General features: G+C 42.1%; 2 protein-coding genes across 5 annotated transcripts in view; one reads left to right on the forward strand and one right to left on the reverse strand.

Moving 5' to 3' along the window:
* RBPJ (recombination signal binding protein for immunoglobulin kappa J region) overlaps positions 1-26,567 on the reverse strand; it is a 225,027-nt gene that overhangs the window by 104,842 nt on the left and 93,618 nt on the right. The gene's annotated exons all lie outside the window — the stretch shown is intronic.
* On the forward strand, positions 131-22,218 carry LOC121489097 (formin-like protein 18). 3 transcript variants are annotated; one of them, XR_005987274.1, is made up of 3 exons: positions 131-1,210; positions 8,593-8,710; positions 22,088-22,218. XR_005987274.1 is itself a non-coding variant. In XM_041751594.1 (2 exons), exon 1 carries the CDS (start codon positions 224-226, stop codon positions 911-913), a length of 690 nt encoding a protein of 229 aa, XP_041607528.1. In that variant the 5' UTR covers positions 131-223; the 3' UTR covers positions 914-1,210; positions 8,593-8,773. The 3 variants fall into 3 exon arrangements, 2 of the variants coding, with proteins under 2 accessions (XP_041607528.1, XP_041607529.1); XM_041751594.1 differs by lacking the exon at positions 22,088-22,218 and having other exon boundaries at positions 8,593-8,773; XM_041751595.1 differs by lacking the exons at positions 8,593-8,710; positions 22,088-22,218 and adding an exon at positions 1,890-2,411.

Here is a 26,567-nt window from a genome sequence, read left to right on the forward strand (position 1 = left end):
CCCGCAGTGTGGTCCATGGGGAGCGCTCCGGCTATCCGGGTTTTGGGACGCGCCCTGAGGGACGGACGCGGAGACTGAGGAAAACCGGAGGGGATCACGGCGGGGACGGGGACGGGGACGGGACGGGGACTGGAGGGGTCAGGAGGCGGGGCCGAGGGCGAGGGAGGAGGGGTCCTGGGAAAACCGGCCGCGTCTCACAGGCCCGCGGGAGACGCCTCCTCAAATGGGTGTTTTCCAAGCGGCTTCCCGCTCACTCCGGTTCCCAGCCCTGTTCATTCATTCACACGTTCATTGGACGCCTCCCTACGCCAGTGCCCGCGTTCGAGGCCGGAGCCGCGGAGGCGCCCGGAGCCCGGGACGGACGCGCCCCGCACGGCCCGCGCCCCCCGCGCCCCCGCCCCCGCCCGCGCACGAGAGGGCCGCGTGGGCCGACCCCCCGGAGCCCCGCGGATGGGCACCGTCGGCGGCTGAGCTCCGGGGACTCCGCCTCCTCCTCCCCGGGCGTGGAATGAGGTCAGGCCGAGGCCTCTGCAAGGGCACCCCCGCCCCTGATGTGCGCCCCGAGGTGGAGGCTGCGCCGGGACCGAGCCCCCCAGACCGCAGCTGCGCTCAACCCCGAGGGGCCCCCGGGGCGGGGAGCTGCCCGCTGGCCGGGCCTCCTCGCCGTGCGCGGCCGCGTGTGACCCGGGTGCGATGGGGACAGACCCTGCCCAGGCGCCCCGGGGCCTGGCACCGTCGAGGAGGCTGCTCGCCGCCCGGGACGCAGTCCAGCCAGCCTACGCCCGGAAACCCCGGAGCGAGGCGGTGTGCCGCGTGGGCATTTAATAGAAAGAAGGGCCCGAGCCCTGGCCGCCCCCTCCTACCTGCCACATCCCCCCCGCCACCCCGCCGGCCTTGCCCTTTCAATTCCTAGAGATTTCCCAGCTCGAGCACCGGCCCCTCCCGTAGGGAGCCCCAAAACCCGGAGAACTGGAATCCGCTGCCGGAGGCCTGCCCCAGGCGCTGCAGGATTGGCGCGGCACACGCGCGCGGCACTGCGCATGTGCGCAATGCGGGCAGCCCGGTCTCACGCTACACCTCCTTCCCACCGCCTTCCACTACTCAACTCAGACACAACACGGGCCGTGGGAAATTTCCTAAACCTCGCGAGAACGCGCCCACTGCTGCCTAGGCTTTCGCCCCCAAGTCTCGCGGAGCCCGGGCGGGACAGGTGTTTGTCTAGCGCGGCTCCCGGCGCGGTCCGTGCGGCGCGTGCCCGGGCGGCGGGCGGGGAGGGGCGGGCCGGGGAGGGGGGAGCGGCGGCCGCGGAGGCGGGGAGCGGGCGGGCGCAGGGCCGCTGCGAGGGGCACGACGTCTAGCACACACACGCCGCGTGACCCTGGGTGGAAGAGGGACGGGTGGCGGGGTGGGCGGGCTGCGAGGGAAGAAGGGGAAGCCAGGAGACCAGAAACCGCGCTCGGCGCGGATGGTTAAGAGGTCAGGCCCGGGGGCAGGGGGAGCCGCAGGCCGGTCCCCCGGGGAGGCTTCCTGTCGCCTTCCTCGAGCCTGGTACTTTCCTAAAATGTGTTTGACGCCGCGCCCCCGGCCTCCCGCAGCTGGCGGCCCCCGGTGTCGGGCTTGAGTCACGCCTCTGAGTCACCTAGTCCGGCCACCCCTCGGCCTGGTTCGAAGCGAGTTCGGGTTTCCTGAGCCCCTCTCTTGAAGCAGTGGGTTGTTTTCTTTCTCGACCACCCGCTGGCATCGCGAGTGGAATGCGGGGCGGGGGGGTGGGAATAAATAAATAAATAATAAATAAGGCAGGTGGGTGCTCTGCCTCGTCGCCCGGCACAGGGTCCACCTGCCTCTCAGGGACTCCGTTCACGGTCTCTTCTCCCCTCGCCTCTTCTCAGCCTTTGGAAGTTCGTTGCTGCATCGGAGTTTCTGTTCCTGTGTGTTTTGTTTTCCTTTCCTCCCACTAGTAAGCCTTAAAACTACGGCTTTGCTTTCAACCTCGCCCTTGTGCGTTTGCAGAAATACTCATTCCATCGCGGGTATTATTTCATCAGACGTTTTAGCAACAACGACTCTATGAAGCCGAGTGCCCTCTTTCGAATATGTGAGTCCAGTGAATTAATTAATTGCTGGCTGGCTGCGTCCTTCAATCAGGCACTGTTCAGATTGCCCCGGTGTATTTTTCTTTACCAGCCCAGCCTGGGGATGTCTGGGAGCTGGGGGTTTGGTGATCCCACAGACCCGCAAATGTGGGATTGAATGGAGCCTTGATTTTTGAAGGACAGTGAGTCCTCTGATGAAGGCTCATCTCATGTTCCGCTTGTTCCATATCGGACAAGAAATCAAGTTTTGTTTTGTTTTTGTTTTTGTAGTTGTTTGCAAGGTTTTTCGTTATGTGTGATGCTGTCTGTGTGTGCATTTGCCTATCCCTTTGATTATTTCACGCAGAAAAAGGGAAGATGTAAGAGCATTTAAATATAATAGCTCCCTGTGCACGTCTGACTTGGAACAGGGTAGCCCAGAAGGAGGACAGTGCCCATGGGCAAATTCCTTAGAGTCTTCAGCCCAAGAAGGCATTTATTTCAGTGATGCTCTAGTCTAGGCCATTAACTTAGTTTGGAACCAAGGCCATCTGAGAACCCCAGCCACAGAAAGCCATGGTAACCACAAGCCAAATCACAATACATCTTCTCCCTAAAACATGCTCTGCCCACTTTCTTTTCCAACTCCAGTAAAAGACAACTCCATCCTTCTACTTTAAGCCGAGGACCTTGGAGTCATTCTTGCCTCCTTTTCCTCTCACATCCAATATCCAGTCTAACCAAATCATGCCAGCCATTCCTTCAAAATAGACCCACAGTCCCAACATTTCCACACCTCCATGGCTACCAACCCGGTGAGACCCACCTCCTTTCTCACCTCCTTTTCAGAAAGTCTCCTAACTGGTTTTCCCTTCTTCCATTCTTGCCCTCCTTAAGTCTATTCTCAGTGGAGCACTCAGAACAACCCTCTAAAACTCTCCATGGTTTTCCCATTTCACTATAAGGACTTGCACAATCTGACCTGCTACTCAAATTCCCTGACCTCCTGACCTCCCCTCTTCCTCTTCCTCTTCCTCTTACTCGCTAAGCTCTAACTAGCAGGCTAACTTGCTGTTCCAGGACAAACCAGACACACTACCAACTTCTTTTGCTCTTTCCTTGCTTTTTACCTTGCTCGTTCTTTCACTGCTTTCAGATTTTTGCTTAAATGTCACCTGAGGGATCCCTGAGTGGCTCAGCGGTTTGGTGCCTGCCTTTGGCCCAGAACATGATTCTGGAGTCCCAGGATTGAGTCCCACATCAGGCTCCCTGCATGGAGCCTGCTTCTCCCTCTGCCTGTGTCTCTGCCTCTCTCTCTTTCTCTCTGTCTCTCATGAATAAATAAATACAATCTTAAAAAAAAAAAAAGTCACCTGAGACCTTTCCTAACCACCCTCCACAAAAGTGACTCTTCATGCTCCCTATTCCCTCCTTCTCTATTTTTCCCAAGGCACTTATAAATTAATATACCACATATCATACCTGTGTATCGTGTTTACTCTCTGCCTCCTCCCATCATAATGTAATCTTTTTTTTAATTTTGTTTATTTATTCATGAAAGACACACAGAGAGAAGAGCAGAGACACAGGCAAAGGGAGAAGCAGGCTCCATGCAGGGAGCCCCACGCAGAACTCCATCCCAGGTCTCCAGGATCAGGCCCTGAGTTAAAGGTGGCGCTAAACCACTGAGCAACCCGGGCTGCCCCATAATGTAATCTTAATGATGACCGGGACTTTTGTCTATTTTATTTATTGTTCAAAACTAAGCCACTAGAACAATGCCTGGTACATGATAGGTGCTCAGTAAGTATAGAATGAACAGGATGTCTTCCACAGCAAGGGAGAAGTTATTCTGAAGACACACAATTATTCTAGAGTTCAAAAGTATTGGTATTAGACCAACAATGAGTGCCCCAGTGCCAGCCTGCTCGGGGAGGAGAAGAGATCCTATAGAGCAATCATCTGTGTTGACTTTCTGGAAAAAAAAAAAATCTTGCTCCTGGGTTAGACCAGTAGATGAAACTACACTTATTTGAAGGGATTCCTTTATTCATTTTAGAACCTCAAGAAAGAAAATACTATTGGCCAGATGTCAAGAAACAAGTATTCACATATATCCTAATGGGAGTGAAAATGGGTATAATCTTTATGAAACCAGTTTTGCAAAACTTGTCACTACCCGTTAATCCTACAATTCCATTTCTAGAAATCTATCCTACAAATATACTCACACATGTATGAAATTACCTATATATTGTAGCATCATTGATGGTACAGAATACTGGTAACAACGTAAAAGTCAATCAAGAGGTGTCTTATTTAGAAAAAAACTCATGGGGTCCCTGAGTGGCCCAGTGGTTGAGTGTCTGCCTTTGGCTCAGGTTGTGATCCTGGGGTCCTGGGATCGAGTCCCTTATCAGGCTTCTGGTAGGGAGCCTGCTTCTCCCTCTGCCTATGCCTCTGCCTCTCTCTGTGTGTCTCTCATGAATAAATAAATAAATAAATAAATAAATAAATAAATAAATTTAAAAAGTAATAAAATATTTTTTAAAAATCATACCTGAAACAATTATATAACACTGTATTAACTCTACTGGAATTAAAATTAAATACTTAATTTAAAAATCATGATAGATTCACAGAATTGAATAGTATGCATCTATTAATGAGGTGCTTTTTATGTACTTAAGTGAAAAAGTCACAAAGTTTAAAAAGCAAGATACAAAGTAGCATTAGATAAATACATACTTATTTGCCTATATGTATCTAAAATGGCTTTGGAAGGACACAATAGAAACTGTAAAGGACTCAGTGGTTGGAGGATATAGTGAGGGGGTGACTTATCTCCCAGTCAGCTGTCTTGGATACTTTGAATTTTTGTATCTAATTTAAGTATTGCCCATTCAAAATACAAAACATAAAAAAAGGAAAAAAGAGGGATCCCTGGGTGGCGCAGCGGTTTGGCGCCTGCCTTTGGCCCAGGGCGCGATCCTGGAGACCGGGGATCGAATCCCACATCGGGCTCCCGGTGCATGGAGCCTGCTTCTCCCTCTGCCTGTGTCTCTGCCTCTCTCTCTCTCTCTGTGACTATCATAAATAAATAAAAATTTAAAAAAAAAAAGAATAAATGTGCCAGAAAAAAAAACTTACCATATAAAATTATTTCTGTTGTACTATTTGCTAGAAAATTATTTTCTTTTTTTATAAAAAGATTTTATTTGAGAGAGAGAGAAAAAAAAATAATGACAGATAGCAAGAAAGTGAGCAGAGAAGAGAGGGAGAGAAGCAGGCTCCCCGCTGAGTAGGGAGCCTGACAACAGGGCTCAATCCCAGGACCCTGGGATCATGACCCGAGCCTAAGGCCACACCAACTAAGCCAACAAGGTGCCCTAGAAAATTATTTTCTAACAGACATTATGTACTTGACCTACCATCTCAGTAGAATTAACTGCAAAACTGTCAGTACTCCAGTATTTGGACAACACTGAACTCACCAGCAAGTCCATCCACACAGCAAGTTTGGAGTCCCTACCACTTCAGGTCAGACATGATCTTTGGTGGTTTAGAAAGGTAGATAATGCAGAGACTTCAGGGGACTCCCTGGCTAACGGAGCGCAGTGTAATTCTAGGATAGATGTGGGAGTTTAATGGCAATGGAGTCTAGTGGAAGAAGTACCTAACTCTTGATTGATGGACCCGAGGAAGCCTTACAGAGATGATTATTGAACTGACTCTTAATAGAGGGGGAGGTTAGAAGACGATCAGAGGAGGAAGAAGCATGAGAAGCACAGGAAACAACATGTTCAGGCTCTGAGGTGTGAAAGAGTATCTTGTACTCAGGGGAACTCCAGGTGGGGGTTTGGTGCATGTAGAAGCAGCGGGTAGGCATTCTAAGCAGAGTCACAAAAAGGGTCTGGAGAAAGGTCCTCAAACCTTGGTGTCAGCATCTCCTGGGTCCCACTCCTTAAGACTCTAGAGGGGAAAATCTGGGCCGAAGCTTGGGAACAGACATTCCTGGCAGGCTGGTCAGGGATTCTGATGCGAATTGTCCATGAGCCAAACTTGGAGAATCTTTGTCATAGGGATTAGACCTAATCTTTCTTCAAGAGTTTAACATTAAAGGGAGTAATGGCCTGTAGTTTCTTTTTAAAAACAATAAACAAAACATTTAAATATTAAAGGGAATGAGGTTCAGAGCCCTTGAGTAATATATCCAAGGAGCATGTGAAGTAGTTAGTGGCAATAAGATAAGCACATTCATGAAGGGGGCATGCTTCGCTGTGGTGGTTTAAACTTGGTGGCACAGGGCACCTGGGTGGCTCAGTCAGTTAAGTGTCTGCCTTTGGCTCAGGTTATGATCCCAGAGTACTAGGATCCAGCCCCACATTGGGCTCCCTGCTCAGTGGGGAGTCTGCTTCTCCCTCTGCCTCTGACTGTACCTCCCCCTGCTTGTGCTCTCTCCCTCTCTCTGTCAAATAAATAAAATCTGTAAAAAAAAAAAAAAATTTTTTTTAATAAAAAATAAACTCAATGACACATTTCAACATTGCTTTTTTAAATAACTTTTTTAAAAAATTGTATTTATTCATGAGAGACATAGACAGAGAGGCAGAGACATAGGCAGAGGGAGAAATAGGCTCCTGAGGGGAGCCTGATGTGGGACTAGATCCCAGGACTCTGGGATCAGGACCTGAGCCAAAGACAGATGTTCAACCACTGAGCCACCCAGGTGCCCCTCAACATTGCTTTTATTCAAAGATTAAGTGACACTATCTTGTATTGATGAGACACAGTAAAACATTGAACATTTTGCCAGGCAGCCTCATGATGAAGAACGTGGGCTCTAGCACCATGTTGCATAGGTTCTTCCTCTGAGCCCTTAGACAAGTGACTGCCTATTGCTAATGCCTGCGTTTTTGCTCCTACGAATTGGAGATGATAGCACCTAATTCACAGGGTTGTCATGAGGATTGAAGACGTTCATTATGTCATGAGGCTTCAAAGTGTTGCTGATGTCTAAATCACATAGAATGATACCTGTCACATATATGTTGTGGCAGTGTTAGTTTTGATCATTGTTATTTTTTTATCATTGTTATTTTTATTCAATAAATCCATAAGTTGCATTCACCTAATGAAAATTCTTGCAAAGCATGTGAAATATCTTTAACACTTCCAAAATCAGTGTTTAAATTGCTGAATGTACTGGCCATTTTATCCAGATTGGTGTGAATTCACTTCTTTATCCTATCCCACTCAGAAATGGCACTATCGCTATTATTGTTATTCCATTTTAAGAGGTGATCATGTCAGAAAAGGTTGGGAAACTTGCTGTAGATGGCCAATGAGAGCCTCTCAGGCTGTAAAGCAGCATTTGGTGTGATTGGATTGTGAGGTAGCTGTGTGCCTAAGAAAGATTTACTGACAACTCATATTAGAAATTAGGAACTTTTTCAGAGAAAGAAAATACCATAGGATTCCATTAGTATGTGGAATTTAAGAAACCAAACAGATGAACATAGGGGAAGGGAAGGAAAAATAAAATAAGAGATGCTTGGGTGGCTCAGTGGTTGAGCATCTGCCTTTGGCTCAGGGTGTGATCCTGGGGCCCTGGAATGAGTCCTGCATAGGGCTCCCTGCAAGGGAGCCTGCTTCTCTCTCTGCCTGTGTCTCTGCCTTTCTCTGTGTGTCTCTCATGAATAAATAAATAAATCTTAAAAAATAAAATAAGATGAAAACAGAGAGGGAGGCAAACCATAAGAGAGACTCATAAAACTAGGAAACAAACTGAGGATCACTGGAGGGGAGATGGGTAGGGGGATGGGGTAACTGGGTGATGGGCATTAAGGATGATGATGTAATGAACCCTGGGTATTATGTAAGACTGACGAATCACAAAATTCTACCCCTGAAACTAATAATAAAGTATATGTTAATTAAACTGAATTTAAGTACAAAATAAGAAAAAAAATTAAGAACTTTACTCCAGAGAAATTTCCTTCTTAAAAAAAAAAAATTATTTATTTGAGAGAAAGCACAAGCGGGGGTAGGGACAGAGGAAGAGAGGGAGAAGCAGATGTCCCACTTTGGGGGCTCCATCCCAGGACCCTGGAATCACCACCTGATATGAAAGTAGGTGCTTAACCACCTGAGCCACCAAGGCGCCCCACTCTAGAGAAATTTCTTAACTTGTGGTTTTCATTCCTCTTTATACCCCCCCACTTCTTTACTAACAGCATCCCCATAGTTTTCTACTACATGTTCATCAAGGTTAACAAAATGTACAGGGGATTGAAAGAGTGTCAAGGATTCCATCAGGCTATGTAATTCTGGAAGGAAAAGAAGGATTAAAAGAAATAAAGAGAACCCTGAAAATGACTCATGGAGTGGGCTTCAGGAGAACTTGAGTAACAAAAATAAATATTCACTCTTTTCTTTCCCATTGTGTTTGATTTGCACAGGATTCTTTAGCCCTGGAAATTTGATTTTCTCTCTCTCTCTTTTTTTTTTTTCTTTGCAGCCCCAAAGCTTCACATAACTTGCTAACATGTGCAGCAGTTCAAGAAGGTGAAGTAAGAAAAAGAACGGGCCGTTCACTCTACTGATGTGGAACGTGAATGGAATCAAATGCACATTTGGTGTGTACAAATCTAATAATTTGTCAAAAGTTTTCATAGCTAATGTAATTGGAAGAAAATGTTTCCATGTGTGATTGATATGCCTTGTTCTTTTCATGGTAAAAACAAGATAAAGCCAGTTTTACAAAAAATGACAGCACTATGCAAAAAAAAAAAAAAAAAAAAAAAAAAAGACAATGCCACATGCATCACAACATACCAGTTATTTGTTTACAAGGGGATATATATATAAATTTTGATTTCCTAAACTTTCCCCTTTGTCGTGTATCAGATATTGCAGTGGGTTTGGGTTCTGTGCTGAGCCAGTGTTGAATACCCATAGTTTAAAAACAGCTGGGATGTGACGGAAAGAGCACTGGACTAGCTCTACCACTGCATCCTCCCTCCACTACGAGTCAGAAGGCCAACTGTGGGCAAGCTCATTTTCCCTCACCTGCTAGTGGGGAATGTAAAACCTATTTCTCAGGCACAAATTAAGAATTAGTTCAGACATTACACAAAATAACAGTATATGCAGTAGGTACTCTGTAAACGTTAACCTCTTTAGAGGGGGCAGCCCGGGTGGCTCAGCGGTTTAACGCTGCCTTCAGCCCAGGGCCTGATCCTGGAGACCTGGGATTGAGTCCCATGTCGGGCTCCCTGCATGGAGCCTGCTTCTCCCTCTGCCTGTGTCTCTGCCTCTCTCTCTCTCTCTTTGTGTCTCTCTCATTAATAAATAAATAAAATCTTAAAAAAAAATTCTGTCACTCATACTGATGCTCAGCTGGGTTTTGTTTTATTTGTTTTTTTTTTTCTATTAGAGGGACTAATACTACCTCCTTTAGAGATCTGTTGCAAAGGTGAAACTAGAAAATTATGTAGATGATTAAATGGAAAGAATTGTCTCTCAATAAATTCATTGTTTTTTTTTTAGGGGGGGTTGGTACTTTTTTTTTTTTTTTCATAAAAATCTGGCTATGGTGATATAGGAAATCAAGAGGATAGAAAAAGATCCCCACATTTTCTCCCCTGGCCTGTGTTACTATTAACCTTGGGCACAGATGGCCTTTATCAGTTTTTCAGAGAAAGCCTACCAGAAAGGTTGTACTGTTTGCATCTGTGTTACTTTGTGTCATAGATAGTGTAATGATAAGCATCAACTGATAGATTATGACCTTTGTGGCTAGCACCCTTGTCCAAAATAGACTAAGATCAACTTCGGAACCAGTCTATTCAAGCAGTGACAAATAGTAAGAGATAGCAATTCCTGTCTTGTGAAATACCTAACTGTGTCAAAAACAGTTGATTAACCACGAATCCCCTGGAACTTCGTAATCAAAGTTGTACGTTGTCACTTTTAATAATTGTCATTATATCAGGATGTACATATTTTAACTTTAACTAATTTAAAAACTTATATTTATGTCAACATGTAGGAATTTTAAAAAGATATCTTGTGAAATTACTGCAGGAAAAAGGTTATCTAAGATAATTTCAAATTATTAGGCTAGTAATAAATATTGAGTATGAGCTTAGTTTTATGCAAGAGGTATGTTTGAAAAGTTTCACCTCAATCTCACAATGTTGTATTTAATTTGTAAAAGGCATTTAGAAAAACTATCTAAAGGCATCTTTAAAGACTTCATGTTAGGGGCACCTGGCTGGCGCGGTAGGTAGAGTGTACAACTCTTCATCTTGGGGGTCATGAGATTGAGCCCCATGTTGGGTATAGAGTTTACTTTAAAAATATATAAATAGGGAAAAATTAGAGAGGAAGACAAACCATGAGAGACTCCTAACTCTGGGAAACAAAGGGTTGTGGAAGGCGAGGTGGGGGTGATGGGGTAACTGGGTGATGGGTATTAAGGAGGGTACTTGATGAGGTGAGCACTGGGTGTTATACTCTATGTTGGCAAGTTGAGTTTAAATAAAATGTAAAAATAAAGTTATTTTTCCTTATAATAAATGCATAAATAAACAAACATCAACATGTGTTTTTAAAAAACTAAATAGAGAGCAGCCCGGGTGGCTAAGCGGTTTAGTGCCACCTTCGGCCTGGGGTGTGTTCCTAGAGACCCGAGATCGAGTCCCACATTGGGCTCCCTGCATGGAGCCTGCTTCTCTCTCTGCCTGTGTCTCTGCCTCTCTCTGTCTCTCTACGTCTCTCATGAATAAATAAATAAAATTAAAATAAAAAACTAAGTAGAAATTTAAAAAAATACTCCATGTTAGATATTATAAATAGTACTGTTGTCTATGTAGTTTTTGCTACTTGAATGGTTCATGATTAGCGTCCTGTGGAGGCTAAAATATATTAAGGTGTTATGAATATCCCACTAGTGGAAAAAACATTTCTCAAGATCTTAACTACAAATTGCCTCCCATCTAAGTACTTTGGAAAGATTTGGAAATTTATGCATGCTTCTTTTTTTTTTTTTTTTTCTCCCAGCTTTCCAAACACTTGGCTTAAAGTCTACCCTCAGAATTACTCTTGACTTCAGTGCGAGTTATAAACTATCATCTGGGAGAAGCATTTGGCTCTTTCTTTTCAAGTCTAAGGTCCTCCAGAAATGTTCTTATGAAATGCGAATCTGATTTTCATCACACAGTTTTACCTACATAGCATCATATTTTCCTTCACCAGCAAACACTATTTTATTTTTAACTTAGCAAAGCTATATCTGTATTTGCATGGTACTTTCCAAGTTTCCGAAATAGGCAACAAATCAAAGAATCTAGGCAAAAAAAAGGACTTAAGAACTGAAAGATAACTTCTGAAAAATATATTACATACAGAAGTATTTAGTTTTATGCCATAGAGGGTTTTTGAAAAGTTGTGTGCCAATCTAACATGCAGGCGAGCAGCTTTCTATTTAAAGGGATACTATGATATACAGTTTGTGAGTCCACAGTAAATATAATTGAATCTTCACAATCCCAAGCCTTCTCACAAATATCTCAATCAGTCCTCAGGACAAAGTAGCAGGGAGGGGATTTTATTCCTTGTGTGATTGTTTGTTTGTTTGTTTTAAGAGGGAGGAAAAGAAAGAGAGAAAGAGAGGGTTGGGAACGACAAAGGGAGAGAGAAAATCCCACGTAGGCTCCATGCCCAGGGCAGAGCCCAACAGGGGGCTTGATGTCTGGACCTCGAGATCATGACCTGAGCTGAAATCAAGAGTTGGATGCTTAACTTACCGAGCCATCCAGGCCCCCCCTTTATTCCTGTTTTTACAGGTGAGGTTCAGAGAGCATGACTTACACAAATTATACCTCTAGAGATGGAGTTTCTGATTGTCAGTGAGTTGTTTGTTTGTTTTTACTATGGAAATTTAAATGATTTTATTATTACAACCTAATAGAGAATATCTTATGTCAAATACTCAGTAACTGATTATAAATTTAATGACTTATTTCCAAGAATATAAATGGTAATGAATTCAAAAAGATTTATTTTTGAATAGCTGTTTTTATGAACTAGTGAATGGCTAAAGGGTGGGTAGCCAAGGGAGGGAGAAGACCTAACTCCCTTGGAGATTTTTTGGTATGATTATTATTTTTAAAAATAATTCACCAAAGATACCACAAGAGAGGAACACTGCAAACTGATAAATATAGACACAAAATCCTCAACAAAATACAGATGGCTCTTACCTTACAGTGGTTCGACTTACAAGTTATTGACTTTATGATACTGTGAAAATAATATGCATCCAGTATAACCCATACTTCAAATTTTCAATTTTGATCTTTTCCCAGGCTAGCAATAGGTGGTATGATACTCTCTCATGATGGTGGGCAGTGGGAGCAAGATGCAGCTCACAATCAGCCACGCCATCACAGGGGTAAACAACTGATACACTTACAACCACTCTATTCCCATACAATCATTCTGTTTTTCACTTTTCGTATGGTATTCAATAAATTACATGAGCTATTCAATACACTATTATAAAGTAGACTTTGTGTTAGATGATTTTGCCCAGCTATAGGCTAAATGTAAACATACTGAGCATGTTTAAGGTAGTAGGCTAGGCTGAGCTGTAATGTTTGCTGGGTTAGGTGTATTACATGCATTTTCAGCTTATGATATTTTCAACTTATGTTGGATTTATCTGGATGTAACCCCATCATAAATCAAGGAAGATCTGTACTAATGAACACCGAATAAACTAGGAATAGAAGGAAATTTGTTCAACATGAGAAAGGGCATCTATGAAAAATTCAGAACAATATCATATTTAAAGGTAAAAGACTGATGTTTTTCCACTAACATCAGGAAGAAGGCAAAGATTTCCATTCTTACCACTTTTATTCAACACTGTACTGGAAGTTCTAATCAGATAATTTGGCAAGAAAATTAAATAAAAGGCATCCAGATTGGAAAGGAGCAAAATTGGGTGCCAGCATGGCTCAATCCAGTAGGCATCTGACTTTGGCTCAGATCATAATCTCAGGGTTCTGGGATCAAGCTCCACATTAGACTCAGCAGGGAGTCTGCTTGTCTCTCTCCCTCTCCTTCTCCCCTCCCTTCACTCATACTCTCAGTCTCTCCCTCAAATAAATAAATAAAATCCAAAAGAAAGCAAAGAGTAAAACTATTCCTATTTGCACAATAATCTTATAGAACATTCTAAGGACTCCACTAAAAAAGTGTTAAAGTGATACCTGGGTGGCTCAGTGGTTGAATGTCTACCTTCGGCTCAGGATGTGATCCCAGAGTCCCAGATTTGAGTCCTGCATCGGGCTGCCTGCTTGGAGCCAGCTTCTCCATGTACCTATGTCTCTGACTCTCTCTCTCTGTCTCTCATGAATAAATAAATAAATAAAATCTTTTAAAAAAAAGTGTATTCTAAATACACAAGTTTAGCAAGGTTGCAGGATACAAGGTCAATATACAAAAATCCATTATATTTCTATATAGTTGCAATGGACAAGCCAAAAATAAAGAAGACAATTCCATTTACCATAGCATCAAAAAGAATAAAATACTTAGGAATAAATTTGATTTAAAAAAGGTTCAGTTCTTATACTCTGAAAGCTACAAAACATTGTTGAAAGAAATTTTAAAATATCTAAATAACTGGAAAGGCATCTCATGTTCATGGATTGAAAAAAAGATTATTGGGATGCCTGGGTGGCTCAGCGGTTAAAGCATCTGCCTTTGGCTCAGGTCGTGATCCTGGAGTCACAGGATTGAGTCCCACATCAGGCTCCCTGCATGGAGCCTGCTTCTCCCTCTGCCTGTCTCTCTCTCTCTTTGTCTCTCATGAGTAAATAAATAAAATCTTTAAAAAAAAAAAAAAAGAAAGAAAGATTATTAAGATGGCAATACTCCTAGATCGATCTGTAGAGTCAACATAGTAACTATGAAAATCCCAGCTGTCCATGTTGCAGAAATGACAAACCGTTCCTGAAATTCTTATGGAAATTCAAGGGAACCGGAATAACTAAAACAATCTTGAAGGAAGACAAAGTTGGAAGATTTACACTTCCTCTTTTCAAAACTACTACAAAACTATGGTAATCAAAACTATGTGGTACTGGAAAAAAGTAGGTATGCAAATCAATGGCATAGAATGAGAGCAGATATAAGCCCTCACATTTATGGTCAATTAACTTTCCAACAAAAGTCTCAAAACAATGTAGTGGGGGGATGCCTGGGTGGCTCCGTGGTTGAGGATCTGCCTTGGGCTCAAGAGTGTGATCCCGGCGTCCTGGGGTGAGTCCCGCATTGGGCTCCCGGCATGGAGCCTGCTTCTCCCTCTGCCTATGTCTCTGCCTCTCTTTGTGTGTCTCTTATGAATAAATAAATAAAATCTCAAAACCAAAAGCAAAAACAAAAACAATGTAATGGGGAAGAAATAGTCTTCAACAAATGGTGCTGGGACAGCTAGATATCTACAAGCAAAAGACTGAAATTGAGCCTAAGCTTCATATATATTTATAAGTGGCCTTAAAATGGATCAGAGATCTAAATGTAATAACTAAAACTGTAAAACTCATAGGAAAAAGCATTGAGGTAAATATGCATGACCTTGTACTAGCAATGGTTTCTTAGATATGACGACAAAAGTATAAGCAACAAAAGAACAATAAACAGATAATTGGATTTCATCAAAACTAAACTTTTATGCTTCAAAGGACACTCTCAGGAAAGTGAGAAAGACACCCCACAGAGTGTAATAAAATATTTGCAAATCATGTATCTGACAAGGATCTAGTATTCAGAGTATATAAACGTATACACATATGTAAACAGTTCTTTTTTTTTTTTTATGTAAACAGTTCTTAAACTGAAAATAAAAACTACAACCCAGTTTAAAAACAGGCAAACAATTCAAATAGACATTTCTCTACAAGATATGTCAACCATCAACAAGCCCTTGGAAAACTATTCAATATCATTAGCCATCCAGGAAATGCACATCAAAACCACAATGTAAAACCATATCACACCCACTAGGATGGCAGTAACCAAAAAGACAGATAATGACAAATGTTGGCAAGGAGGTACAAAATCAGAACTTTCACACATTAATGTGATGGAAATATAAAATGATGAAGCCACATTGAAAAACAGTCTGCCAGTTCTTCGAATGGCTAAAGGTAAACCCAGCAACCCCATTCCTATGTGGATACCCAAGAGAACAGAGAACATATGTCCACATAAAAACTTGTACATGAATATGCATGGAGTCATTATTCATAATAGCCAAAAAGTAGAAACAACCCAAATGGCCATCAACGGATGAGTGGTTAAATAAAATGTACTATATCTATAAAACAGGATAATACTAGGCCACAAAAAGAAGTGAAGTACTGGGGCACCTGGGTGGCTCAGTGGCTGAGTGTCTGCCTTGGGCTCAGATCATGATCCCTGGGTCCTGGGATCAAGTCCCGCATCGGGCTCCCCTGAGGGAGCCTGCTTCTCCCTCTGCCTGTGTCTCTGTCTCTGTCTGTCTCTCATGAATAAATAAATAAAACCTTAAAAAAAAAAGTACTAATACTTGTTACAATATGGATAAATCTTGAAAATACACTATATGAAAGAAGTGAGTCACAAAAAGATCCCATATTTGTATGATTCTGTTTATATGAAATATCCAGAATAAATAAATCTGTAGGGATAGAAAGTAGGTTAATAGTTGCCTGGGGCTAGGGAATATGGGGCGGGGGAGGAGAGTGACTGCTAATGGGTGAAGGACTCTTCTGGAGGGATGAAAATGTTCTAAAATTGTGGTGATGATTGCACAGCTCTGAATATACTAAAATCCATTGACTGTAAACCTCAAATGGGCAAATTATATGGTATGTGAAGTATGCCCCAATAAAGCTGTTAACCAAAAAAAAAAGGGCAGAAAAAAATTAAAATGTAACTATTCAATGACATGATAATTTTTGTCTTAGTCGCTGATATAAATATTAGCGTGCAGGCAAATAAATAATAAACTCCACAGAGTATCAGGGAATAGTCATCATTATGTCAGTTGATTTACCATCCAGCTTCATTTCAGAAGTGGACTGATCTTGTTTTAAGATAAAAATCATAGTTGAAATGACTGCAAACCAACTTAATCCAAGGACTTCCGGTACATGATCCCATTTGATCCTCCCATGCCCTTGAAGAGGACTCCTACTCCCCCTTTTAAGAGCTAAGGAAACTGTGGCCCAGAGAAATTATGTAGCCTTCCTCAGGGCACACTCAGTTATAGACATAACTAGAATATCTGTAGCTATATATCTGTGGGCTCTTCTGACCTCTCCTATAGTCTTATGCTAGGCCGGCTGGGTCACTTTCTCTTTCATTACCATCCGTGAATTAAAATCCCAAGGTTGGGACTTGTAGGGTAATTACGTAATAGGTATATTAATGTTACTTTGAGAACCTAAGAATTGGGACACATCTCTAGGCCACGGGGGAGAGCTAATGATGGGGGTGGGGAGTTGTGGGGTTGGAGTTGGAAATGGAACTTCCTTATTTTCAAATGTGCAGGAAAGGATGACGAAATTGAAAAGAAAATCCCAAAAGTTCCTTCCAGCTCTCAAGTGCAGTCAGTTTAAGACTCTACCTTAATGGTGCTCAAGGTACCTGGGATACAGATACCAATTTCTTTCCCCTCCTGACTTAGTCTTGTCCCAGGATCCATGATTGAAGTGTCCCCTTCAGGTCTCCAATGCCTACAACTTCATCAGGAGGCATGTTTTCAGACTTTCTTCCCCGCTTAGTTATGCTCTGCTGGCAAAATGCATGCCAGAATTATCTTTGTAAATTTAGTTCTTTTATACTTATTTAGAAAAATCATCCTTAGGACACATATTTAATTGCAGTCTATACCAGGTCTACTTCTCATCCTTTGCTAAAATTGCCTTTCAATGTATGACAGATTGTAAAAACAAACCACTTTTTTAAAAACCTGATTATTTTTAGAATGAGTAATATGTACACATGGAACAAAATTTAAAATTTATAGTAGTAAATACACATAGCATCGCCAGATCTAGCAGATACAAGTATAGAACACAAGTTAAAATACGGTTAAATTTCAGGTAAACAACAAATAAATTTTTAGTGTGGATTTGCCCCATCTGGGATTTGGGACATATTTGTACTAAAAATTATTTGTTATTTATCTGAAATTCAAATGTAAGCAAGTGTATCCTGCATTTTAGCTAACAATACTAACTGGCAGAAAAAAAGTAAAAATCCCTCTGGCTGTGGTCTCCAGGGGCCCAGTCAGTTATCCTTTAGAAGGGCAATCCTATAACCAATTTCTTGAGTATCCTTCCAGGGATATTCTATAATTAACTTTCTTTTTTGCAGCAAAGTTATCAAGCCTCAGTACAAAATAGATTTTGGAGAAACAGATCTAAACCAAATATAACAGTGTCTGTGTTTTTAATTTGGACTCATGACCGTTACTAAAGGAACTTAACAGAGACCATGTGACGCATAGGGAAGGGATTTTAGTTCATACCAACTGGGTAACCTTAAGTATGTTTCTTAACTTCTAGGATCCTCTGCAAAAGGAGGTTAATACTGGGGCACCTGGTGGCTCAGTGGTTGAGCAGCTGCCTTCAGCTCAGGTCATGATCCGGGGTCCTGTGATGGAGTCCTGAGTCCTGTATCAGGCTCCCCGCAGAGAGACTGCTTCTCCCTCTGCCTCTGCCTCTGTCTCTGCCTCTCTCTCTCTCTGGCTCTCATGAATAAATAAATAAATTTTTAAAAGGAAGTTAATATTAATACTCACCTCATACATTAGTAGTGAATAATAAATAACACGTGTAATATATATGCAAAATGCCCGGCACAAGGTAGGCGTAGGATCAGCAGAGGCCCTCTCTGAATGTTTGAGGGTATTCATTCATGTGTAACTTTCTTAAGAAATTCATCATAGAGGCCTCTGTCTGGAAACATAGGTCGGATAAACTAAGTCTGTCTCAGTAGAACCTTCTAAATATGCCCTTGGGTAACCCATTAACTCAATTTTCTCCCTATAGCCTCTACTCCACCAAATACATCATTCGGAGCCCTGATGGCTCAGTGTATCCTATCCCACTTTCACCTCGTAGAATCTATTCCTCTGTCATCCATGGATTCAAAAAAAGTATTTACTGAACATCCACCGTGAGCAAGGCACCATTCTAGGTACTAGGGAGACAAGTTTGAGCAAGTAAAACAAGATGGGGGGATGGAGACACAGATAAGTAAAAGGGTAAACATAAAAGTAAGACTATTTTAAATAATAGAAATTATGCAAAAAATTAAACAGGAGTGGAAAAAGGTGGGGGAGAGATGAGCTGACTTTATTCAGACCAACTGCCCTCCTAATAGTAAATTTCTTCCATTGTTTTTAAGCTGCTAAAAGTACTTTAATCATGTCATTCATTTAAAAAGGTTTTGAGGGATCCCTGGGTGGCGCAGCGGTTTGGCGCCGGCCTTTGGCCCAGGGCGCGATCCTGGAGACCCGGGATCGAATCCCACGTCGGGCTCCCGGTGCATGGAGCCTGCTTCTCCCTCTGCCTGTGTCTCTGCCTCTCTCTCTCTCTCCCTCTCTCTCTCTCTGTGATATCATAAATAAAAAAAAATAATAATAAAATAAAATAAAAAGGTTTTGAACAAGGATGCCTGGGTGGCTCAGAGGCTGAGCATCTGCCTTGGGCTCAGGGCGTGATCCAGATTCAGGGATTGAGTCCCATGTCGGGCTCCCTGCAAGGAGCCTGCTTCTCCCTCTGCTTATGTCTCTGCCTCTCTCTGTGTCTCTCATAAATAAATAAAATATTTTTAAAAATAAAAATAAAATAAAAAGGTTTTGAACAATACAAGTAGAAAGCCATTTTAAGATCTTTAGACTCAGCAGTATGTAGAGACCAAGGTCTTTCAAAACCATAGACTTAGCTCTTTCTACCCTTCTTTGGTAAAGTCTCCATGGGAAGAGGAAAAGTGATGAGCATTCAAGTTGACTGCAAATTATGAATGAGCAAAGCCTCAGGCCAGTTATTCACATTTATAATTCACTCACACCCCAGACACACACACACACACACACACACACACACATGCACACACAGTGCTGAAAGTTGGCTGTTTTCACACCCAGATCACAAGAAGACAAACCAGATTTGAAGCCATCTTTCTGCCTTATTTATGTTGGTTAATCTATAATTGCATGCCATTTCCACTACTCCCAAAACCTTCATTAAGAAGTTTTCATTAAAAAAAAAAAACAAAAATTACTGTACAGGAAGTTGGGATATGTTGAGGAGGTTTGGTGTAAATAATTCAGCATCACAAAAAAAGCACAATATAAGAAGTCCCCACTTTTCCTGTTAGATCACATATTATCAGAGCTAATATTCAGTAGTGGGAGTGATTCCTACATTATTTTTAAAGCAACTTGGCTATCTTTTCTGAGAAGCTGCTTGTTTGCCAGGATAATGCAATTCCTGTTTGTACATTATGAAATGAGTGCAATTTAGGTAAAGAAAATCTTTTTCCTTGGTTCCTCCCAGTGAAATCATGCATTTTCATGATGATTAAAAGCAAAACAGCCAAAAATGCTATATTAGTTCACAAAAATTTCTCAGAATAGTGTGTTAAAACTGAAACTGACACATTACGGAGGTGGCGAAATCTACTCACATTCAATTATATATGGGCAGAGAAAGATTAGATACCATCAGTGTTTGCAGATCTACACTATGTGTTAACTCTGATATTGGAAATAAACATGACATTTAGGGTGAATCCTCTAGATAAGGTTGTTCTTCTAAGTGGGGTTAGAAGTTTTGATTAATTATTAGACTCATAAAATTAACTAAGGTATAAGATGAGAAATATCTAAGATATTATTATACTCAGCTTTGCTAAGAATTGTTTTGAGTTGTGACTGCTTGCCAGCCTCTTTCCTTTTTTTTTTAGATTGTATTTATTCATTTGAGAGAAGAGAAACCACCAGAGCAGACAAGCTGGGGGGAGGGGCGGAGGGAGAAGCAGACTCCCCACTGAGCAGGGAGCCTGACCTGGGGCTCCATCCCTGGACTCCAGGATCACGACCTGAGCCAAAGCAGATGCTTAACCAACCAAGGACCTCAGGTGCCTCGCCTTCCAGCTTCGTTGACTCTCCCTCCCCTGCCCTGTCCCTAAATATTGTATCTTTTGATGTAAAAGTTATATTTATTGCATTGCCTCATTCTTTTTTTAGAGCTCTTTTCTTTCTTTCTTTCTTTCTTTCTTTCTTTCTTTCTTTCTTTCTTTCTTCTTTTCTTCTTTTTTTTTTGGAGTAGGAGGGAAATGGGTTGAATATCTTGCGGTGCTAATGCAACTTTCTCTTCTCCCTTTTTTCTTGGAAGTCTAGATTTTATTTTTTTTTTAAAGATATTATTTATTCCTGGGGCACACAGAGAGAGAGAGAGAGAGAGAGAGAGAGAGGCAGAGACACAGGCAGAGGGAGAAGCAGGCTCCATGAAGGGAGCCTGACATGGGACTCGATCCTGAGTTTCTGGGATCAAGCCCTGGGCCAAAGGCAGCGCTAAACCGCTGAGCCACCTGGGCTGCCCGGAAGTCTAGATTTTAAAAGCTTCTAAAATGGTTAATTGTAATTCTCCTTGCACTCTTTTTATAGATTTACTTCTTTTTTTTTAAGGGTTTTTGTTTTCATTTTTAAAGTTTATTATCATTATTATATTTTAGTAATCTCTACACCCAATGTGGGGCTTGAACTCACAACCTTGAGATGAAGAGTCATGTGCTCTACTGACTGAGCCAGCCAGGTGCCCCCAGATTTACTTCTTAAAAGTGCTTTTTTTTTTTTTTTTTAAGAATATTACTTTGTATGTTAATAACTCCACAGGTCTTCCTGCCTCTAAAATTTGGATTCTCTTGATTTGGTGATATCAATTTTGGTTTTGGTCTAACAAGTTAAGTAAAAGCCTTGTTGTCCTCTCTAAAACCTGTGTTCATCCCAAATCAGCTTCCACAGTTAATACTTGAATTAATATGCTAAAAAACAAGCTCATTAAAGATACTTCATTGAATTTAATTTTTATAGGAATTTATAAACCAGAATGTGTCCTCAAATTATCATTATATTGGACAAATATTAGTTATTAAGATGATCCTTTTAATACCTCCTCATCCTCTTCATTCACTGTAAAGGGTTTGGTCTCTTTTGGAGGCACACAACTAGTGTGGAATGTAGCTTTGCCCATCTCGTGCAAATCCCCTGTAGGGTTTGTAAAACTGCAACCCATAATCCCCTCTTGAAAAAACACACTGATTATTTGTGCTTATGCTAGTTCCAAATATTACAATAGTTTCTGGATTTTTGCCACATTCCTCTCTGGATGGTCATTTGGGAGACTTTGTTTATAATGTGTGTTTTGAATGAAATTTTAAAATTCCAAGACCACAGGATGTAAGACTCAATTGTGGGTTAAACTTAATTTTGCATTTTTTCAAAGAAGCCCTTCTTAGATTACAACAATAGCAAACATTGAATAGAAAATGAGAGAAGATATGTTTTTTAAGGATTAGTGTATGAAAGAATATAAGAGAAAGCATGCTATTTCCAAGGATTAGGGAATGTTTCAAAATGGCCTATAGTGTTTAGCTGGTGGCTGAGGTAAATTAAAACATTAAGTTGTTTTATGGATATCGGGAGAAACATTTTCTTTAGTAATTGTGCTAATTGTGATTTTAAAATCAGAAATAAAACCCTGAATTTAAAATAGCACCCCCCCCCCAAGAAATTCGTTAAGTCCTTGGGGATAAACAGTAAAATAATGTTTGTTTGTTTGTTTTTTAAATGTAAGGCAATGTTAAAAATATAAAAGCTCCTTGGGGACTTTTTCCTTCTAATAAATTCTATTTTTCCCCCTTATTCTCTTTGTTTATTTTAGGAGCTGATGCTTGTTAAAAAACCCTCAGAGATTTTAGGACAAAATAAATTGGCTTTTCAAAAAAATGTAAATGGAAGTTTTTTGCATCTGATTACAACCTTCAGGAAGATTTTTGTAATGTTACAAGTGAAAGACTTAATAAATCGGTGCATTTGACTTTAATTGTTTTGTGCTCCCGCTGGCTGTTACCATTGGATGTATTCTTGGACTCTCCACTGCTTATAAAACAGAAAACAGTGACCAGAGTAGACAAGTTAAGGCCAGCATCCTCTATCGACTGTAAACTGATGCATGTCTCCTCAAGATGTCTCAGTTTACATTCTCCTTATAAATCTCTCTCTCTCTCTCCCCCTCTCTCTCACACACACACACATACACACACACACCAGCGATTTCTATGACATAACCTTTCTGGAATTCTATAAACACAGGATATGCAACACGGGTTAACCACTTGTCTAGGAAAGAAAATAAGCAGACAGTTGCCCACAGAACACATCTTACATTTAAGCTTCTATGAATGCCAAGAAAGTGATCCAAGAAAGTGATCGCTTTGAGTCCCTGCCTGAATAATAACAGGACCTTGAAAACACTATTGCTATTTTAAATGGATGTTGCTTGTTAACAGAATGCAGAATGAATTATGGCCTCTGGATGAAGCTCTTTTCTTTTTGGTTGACCTTGATCTTCAGAGTGGGTGTGGTAGGTAGCCAACTACAAATGTAGAGCTTATACTGGGTACGTAGACAAATATTCTACTCCGAAAGAAAATAGAACGTAAACGTTGATGTCATTGGTTAAAAGAAAAGCAATTGTTATTCGTCGAAGTAAAGAATAAGATATTAACAGTGTGTATATGGCAGCTTTCTTGAAACTTACGAAATAGAGCGGAGAATAGATGAAGGTAAGTAAAATAAATGAATGAATTAATTAAAATTTTATTTATTTTTTTAATTAATTAAAATTTTAAAAAGGGTAAGTTAATGGCTTCTTTGCTAAGACCTGAGTGACACTGAGCCTGGCTAATCTTGCCCTAACACAGGGACATCACCCACAACTTGGTGCCTCACAGCCACATTCAACAATGGACTTTGGGCCTACCTCTGTTCTCAGTGACCTGGGGGTGAAGAAAAGCGGGATTGTTAGAGGTAGGGTAGGGTGCGTGAGGTGGGTGTGGCCAACAGCCCCGTGCTGTCTGCCTGGGAGATCACTGGGCAAGATTTAGCAACTTTTCTATTCATTCTGAGTGATGACATCAGGAAGCTACGCTGCTGCCGATTACAGAAGCTGCCTGTCAAGGAGTCCAATCTGTCTGTCTAGCCTCCACTTAAGACAGATCCCAAGGAAGGATCTTCAGTGGAGGCTGAGGGAATATTTTATATCCATTGCACCCTTACCAAACTCATCCGGGCTCATTAATTCAGGTGCTTTCTGTGGATCTCAGTGGGAAGGACCTGTCTCTCGGTGATGGCTCTCCACTAAACACTACAGGGAGCCAAGTGGTGTATTGTGGTTATACAATTATACAATCTGATTTCACCCTTGGGGCAACTCTGCAGCATCACAATCTGAATGTGAACCCAGCAGAAGGGCCCAGATTGTGGAGGCTGGGAATCCCTTAGGAGGTTCCTTTCTCCCCCTTGGAACATCCCCCCATCATAGGATTATTAGATGAGCGGGACCAAGCTGCTGAACATCCACAACCATCCCTCTGCTCCAATCCCTAAATCAGCCCAGTGATTGATTCTTGGACGTAGCATGGCAAAAAGAAGAGATGGAAGGGGCTGCCAGCAGACTGGCCTCTGTCATAGCACCCATCCGGAGACTCGGTGTAGTGGAGACGACTGTGCCTTGGGAATTCCTACACAATCTTTTACCTGTTGGGCTGCTGTCAGCATTTCCCTCCCATTCCCATTGCATCGATGCTTTCTGGTCCTGCATCCATCACGGTGCAGTTACTCTTGGCTTTCCAAAAAAGACAACTACTCACCAAGTGAAGCGACCACACCGTGAAAGAGAGAAAAGAATCCCTCCTCCTCCCCACACCTGTGCACGCACACAGACACTCACACCTTCTCGTCCCGGACCGCAGTCATCCTTGTCACTTCACCCAACAAAGTCGTTCTTCTCAGGGAGGAAATGTGGGTGTAATGAAAGAGGAGAAAAACGATCTTGTCATTTCCCTACTTAAGTGTTGTCAATTATGTACAGCATTTCATCCCAAAGCCCCAACTTAGTTGGTCCAGAGGAAATGTCTAGAAGGGATCATTCCTAGGAAGGGCAAAACCTGGTGAACGGGGCAGCACTCATCCAGGGGCTCAGTGATTCTTCCCTGGTTCCTATCTCTTCATCACCAACCCTATCCAATCCATTGGTAAGGCCCATTAGTTCTTTTCTTAAACTATGCCCCACATCTAATACTTTTTACCCTCTCCCCACTGCATCGTAGTCTAGGGCACCATGACCTCTCTTCTAGGTACCTGCATTACCATCCCACCTTCTTCTTACTTCGACTCTACCCCACCCCTACCCCTACAGTCCATTCTCTGTGGGATATCCTGGTGTGATCTTTAAAATGTAAATCATTTTACATTTTTCAAATTTGAAACTTCCAATATGCATATCTATTATTTTTTTGTTATTCCTCGAGCATTTTGCTCTGGCAATGAGCGTTGAAATTAGCATTGGATTTTTTTGTTGTTGTTTTGTTTTGTTTTAACCCAAAAGCTGTGTGCTGGTTTACAGGAAACAAATTGCAAGCTGAAGGCACCACCTTCCGGATGCAAGAGCAAAGGTGGGTGGTTATAGCTGTCAAAGGGAGAGGAAAGGCGGGAGAGCTCTGGGGGCCTGGAGCCCAGGAAGGATAAAGGATGCTGAGGGCTGATTTGCACTGGAGCAGGGGCCTGGGCTGAGCAGTGCAAAGACCCCTCCAGGGAGTGGCTTCTGCCCACCCCCTCTCCGTTTCTCCCGCTTCCCCCCTCCTCCTTCCCTTGGGCCTGTGCTCAAGCTAGATTCAAATACCTTTCACTCTGGAAAGCAGGGACACTTTCTTGCCTCACCCCACCTTTCCTCTGCTTAAAAGAAGGGGCTTCACCCCACTTTTCTTCCTGGTGAATATTTACTCAGTTCGTATGATGCCCGGGGCTAAATTTCCCCTACCAGGAGCTAATTTCTTGTTTCCCCACTTGCCTAGAAAATGGTAAAATTGTTAAACCTATTCTTTTTCTCTAAATGGCCACTTTGTAATAAGATCTTTCAGCAGGGATCCCTGGGTGGCGCAGCGGTTTGGCGCCTGCCTTTGGCCCAGGGCGCGATCCTGGAGACGCGGGATCGACGTCGGGCTCCCGGTGCATGGAGCCTGCTTCTCCCTCTGCCTGTGTCTCTGCCTCTCTCTCTCTCTCTCTCTGTGACTACCATAAATAAAAATTAAAAAAAAAATTAAAAAGAAAAAGATCTTTCAGCAGTTTTCCAATACCTAAGGTTTTCTATGTGCCGTAAAAATTAATATTTATAATTCCATTTGACATAAAAAAGATTATACCGAACACTGTCCTATTAATAGGACAGGCAAATAACCTCACCTGGTCCACGCAACCTATGGACCAGAAGAGGATCTAAACACACTTGTGGTTCTGAGGAGCGGCCGGCCCACCTTGACTGCCTCCTCTTCGAGACTCTGGGTCATTGTACAAAGAGTAACACTCTTTTCTCTCTACTCTTTCCATGCACATCAATTTTGTCTCTGCAGCACTTCTCAGCTAGGTAGTTTGGAAATATAGGTCATAAACGGAAAGCAAAGCTTGTAAATGAATACTTACTGGCTCAGGGCACAGACACTGTGTTCAAGAAGAATGCTTTTTATTTTTTTAAATGAAGGATGATTTACTTTATTACCTGCCCACTTCCTTGAGGAAAGACCAACTGGTTTAAAACAGAAAAAAAAAAAAAAACCCCACAGAAATAAAGGCTATTGATTTTTATGTGTTGAATTTACAATCCTATTCTGGAAGGTGGGTTCCCATGAATAAACAGGAATATTTATAAGTACTGTGATATCTAAATAGAAGCACACTAAATCATCTACTTTTAGGGGAACATTTAGGGTGTATTTTTCAGCTAACTGGACAAATTCTGAAGGAACAGGAGTAAAGAAAGCACATTATTACTCAGTACTTTTATGGCAAGACCAGACAGCTGCTTGCACCTGCCCTAACTTTTTTTCGGGCTAAAGTTATCTATTCCAGGATCCTATGTCATGCAGTAGAAAGCTTTGGTTTCAATCAGTCACTAACCCAGGACCTTGGATATATTTGAAATTCCTTTTGGGGGAAAAAATTGGCCAAGGCTTTTGACAGCACTGCTTCTCACACCCTGGCCAGAGTGGGCTGGCTCTGCTTGGCGACAAGAATGCCTATTGGCATCTCACCCTTAAAGTCACAGAATCATAGCATTTGGGCCCCAAAACAGACTTTAGAGTTCA

The sequence above is a fragment of the Vulpes lagopus genome, chromosome 4 (genome assembly GCF_018345385.1).
Source record: "Vulpes lagopus strain Blue_001 chromosome 4, ASM1834538v1, whole genome shotgun sequence".
Lineage (NCBI taxonomy): Eukaryota > Metazoa > Chordata > Mammalia > Carnivora > Canidae > Vulpes > Vulpes lagopus.

Coding starts and splice junctions, on each gene's coding strand:
- LOC121489097 (XM_041751594.1), top strand. CDS start 224: ATGGGTGTTTTCCAAGCGGCTTCCCGCTCACTCCGGTTCCCAGCCCTG.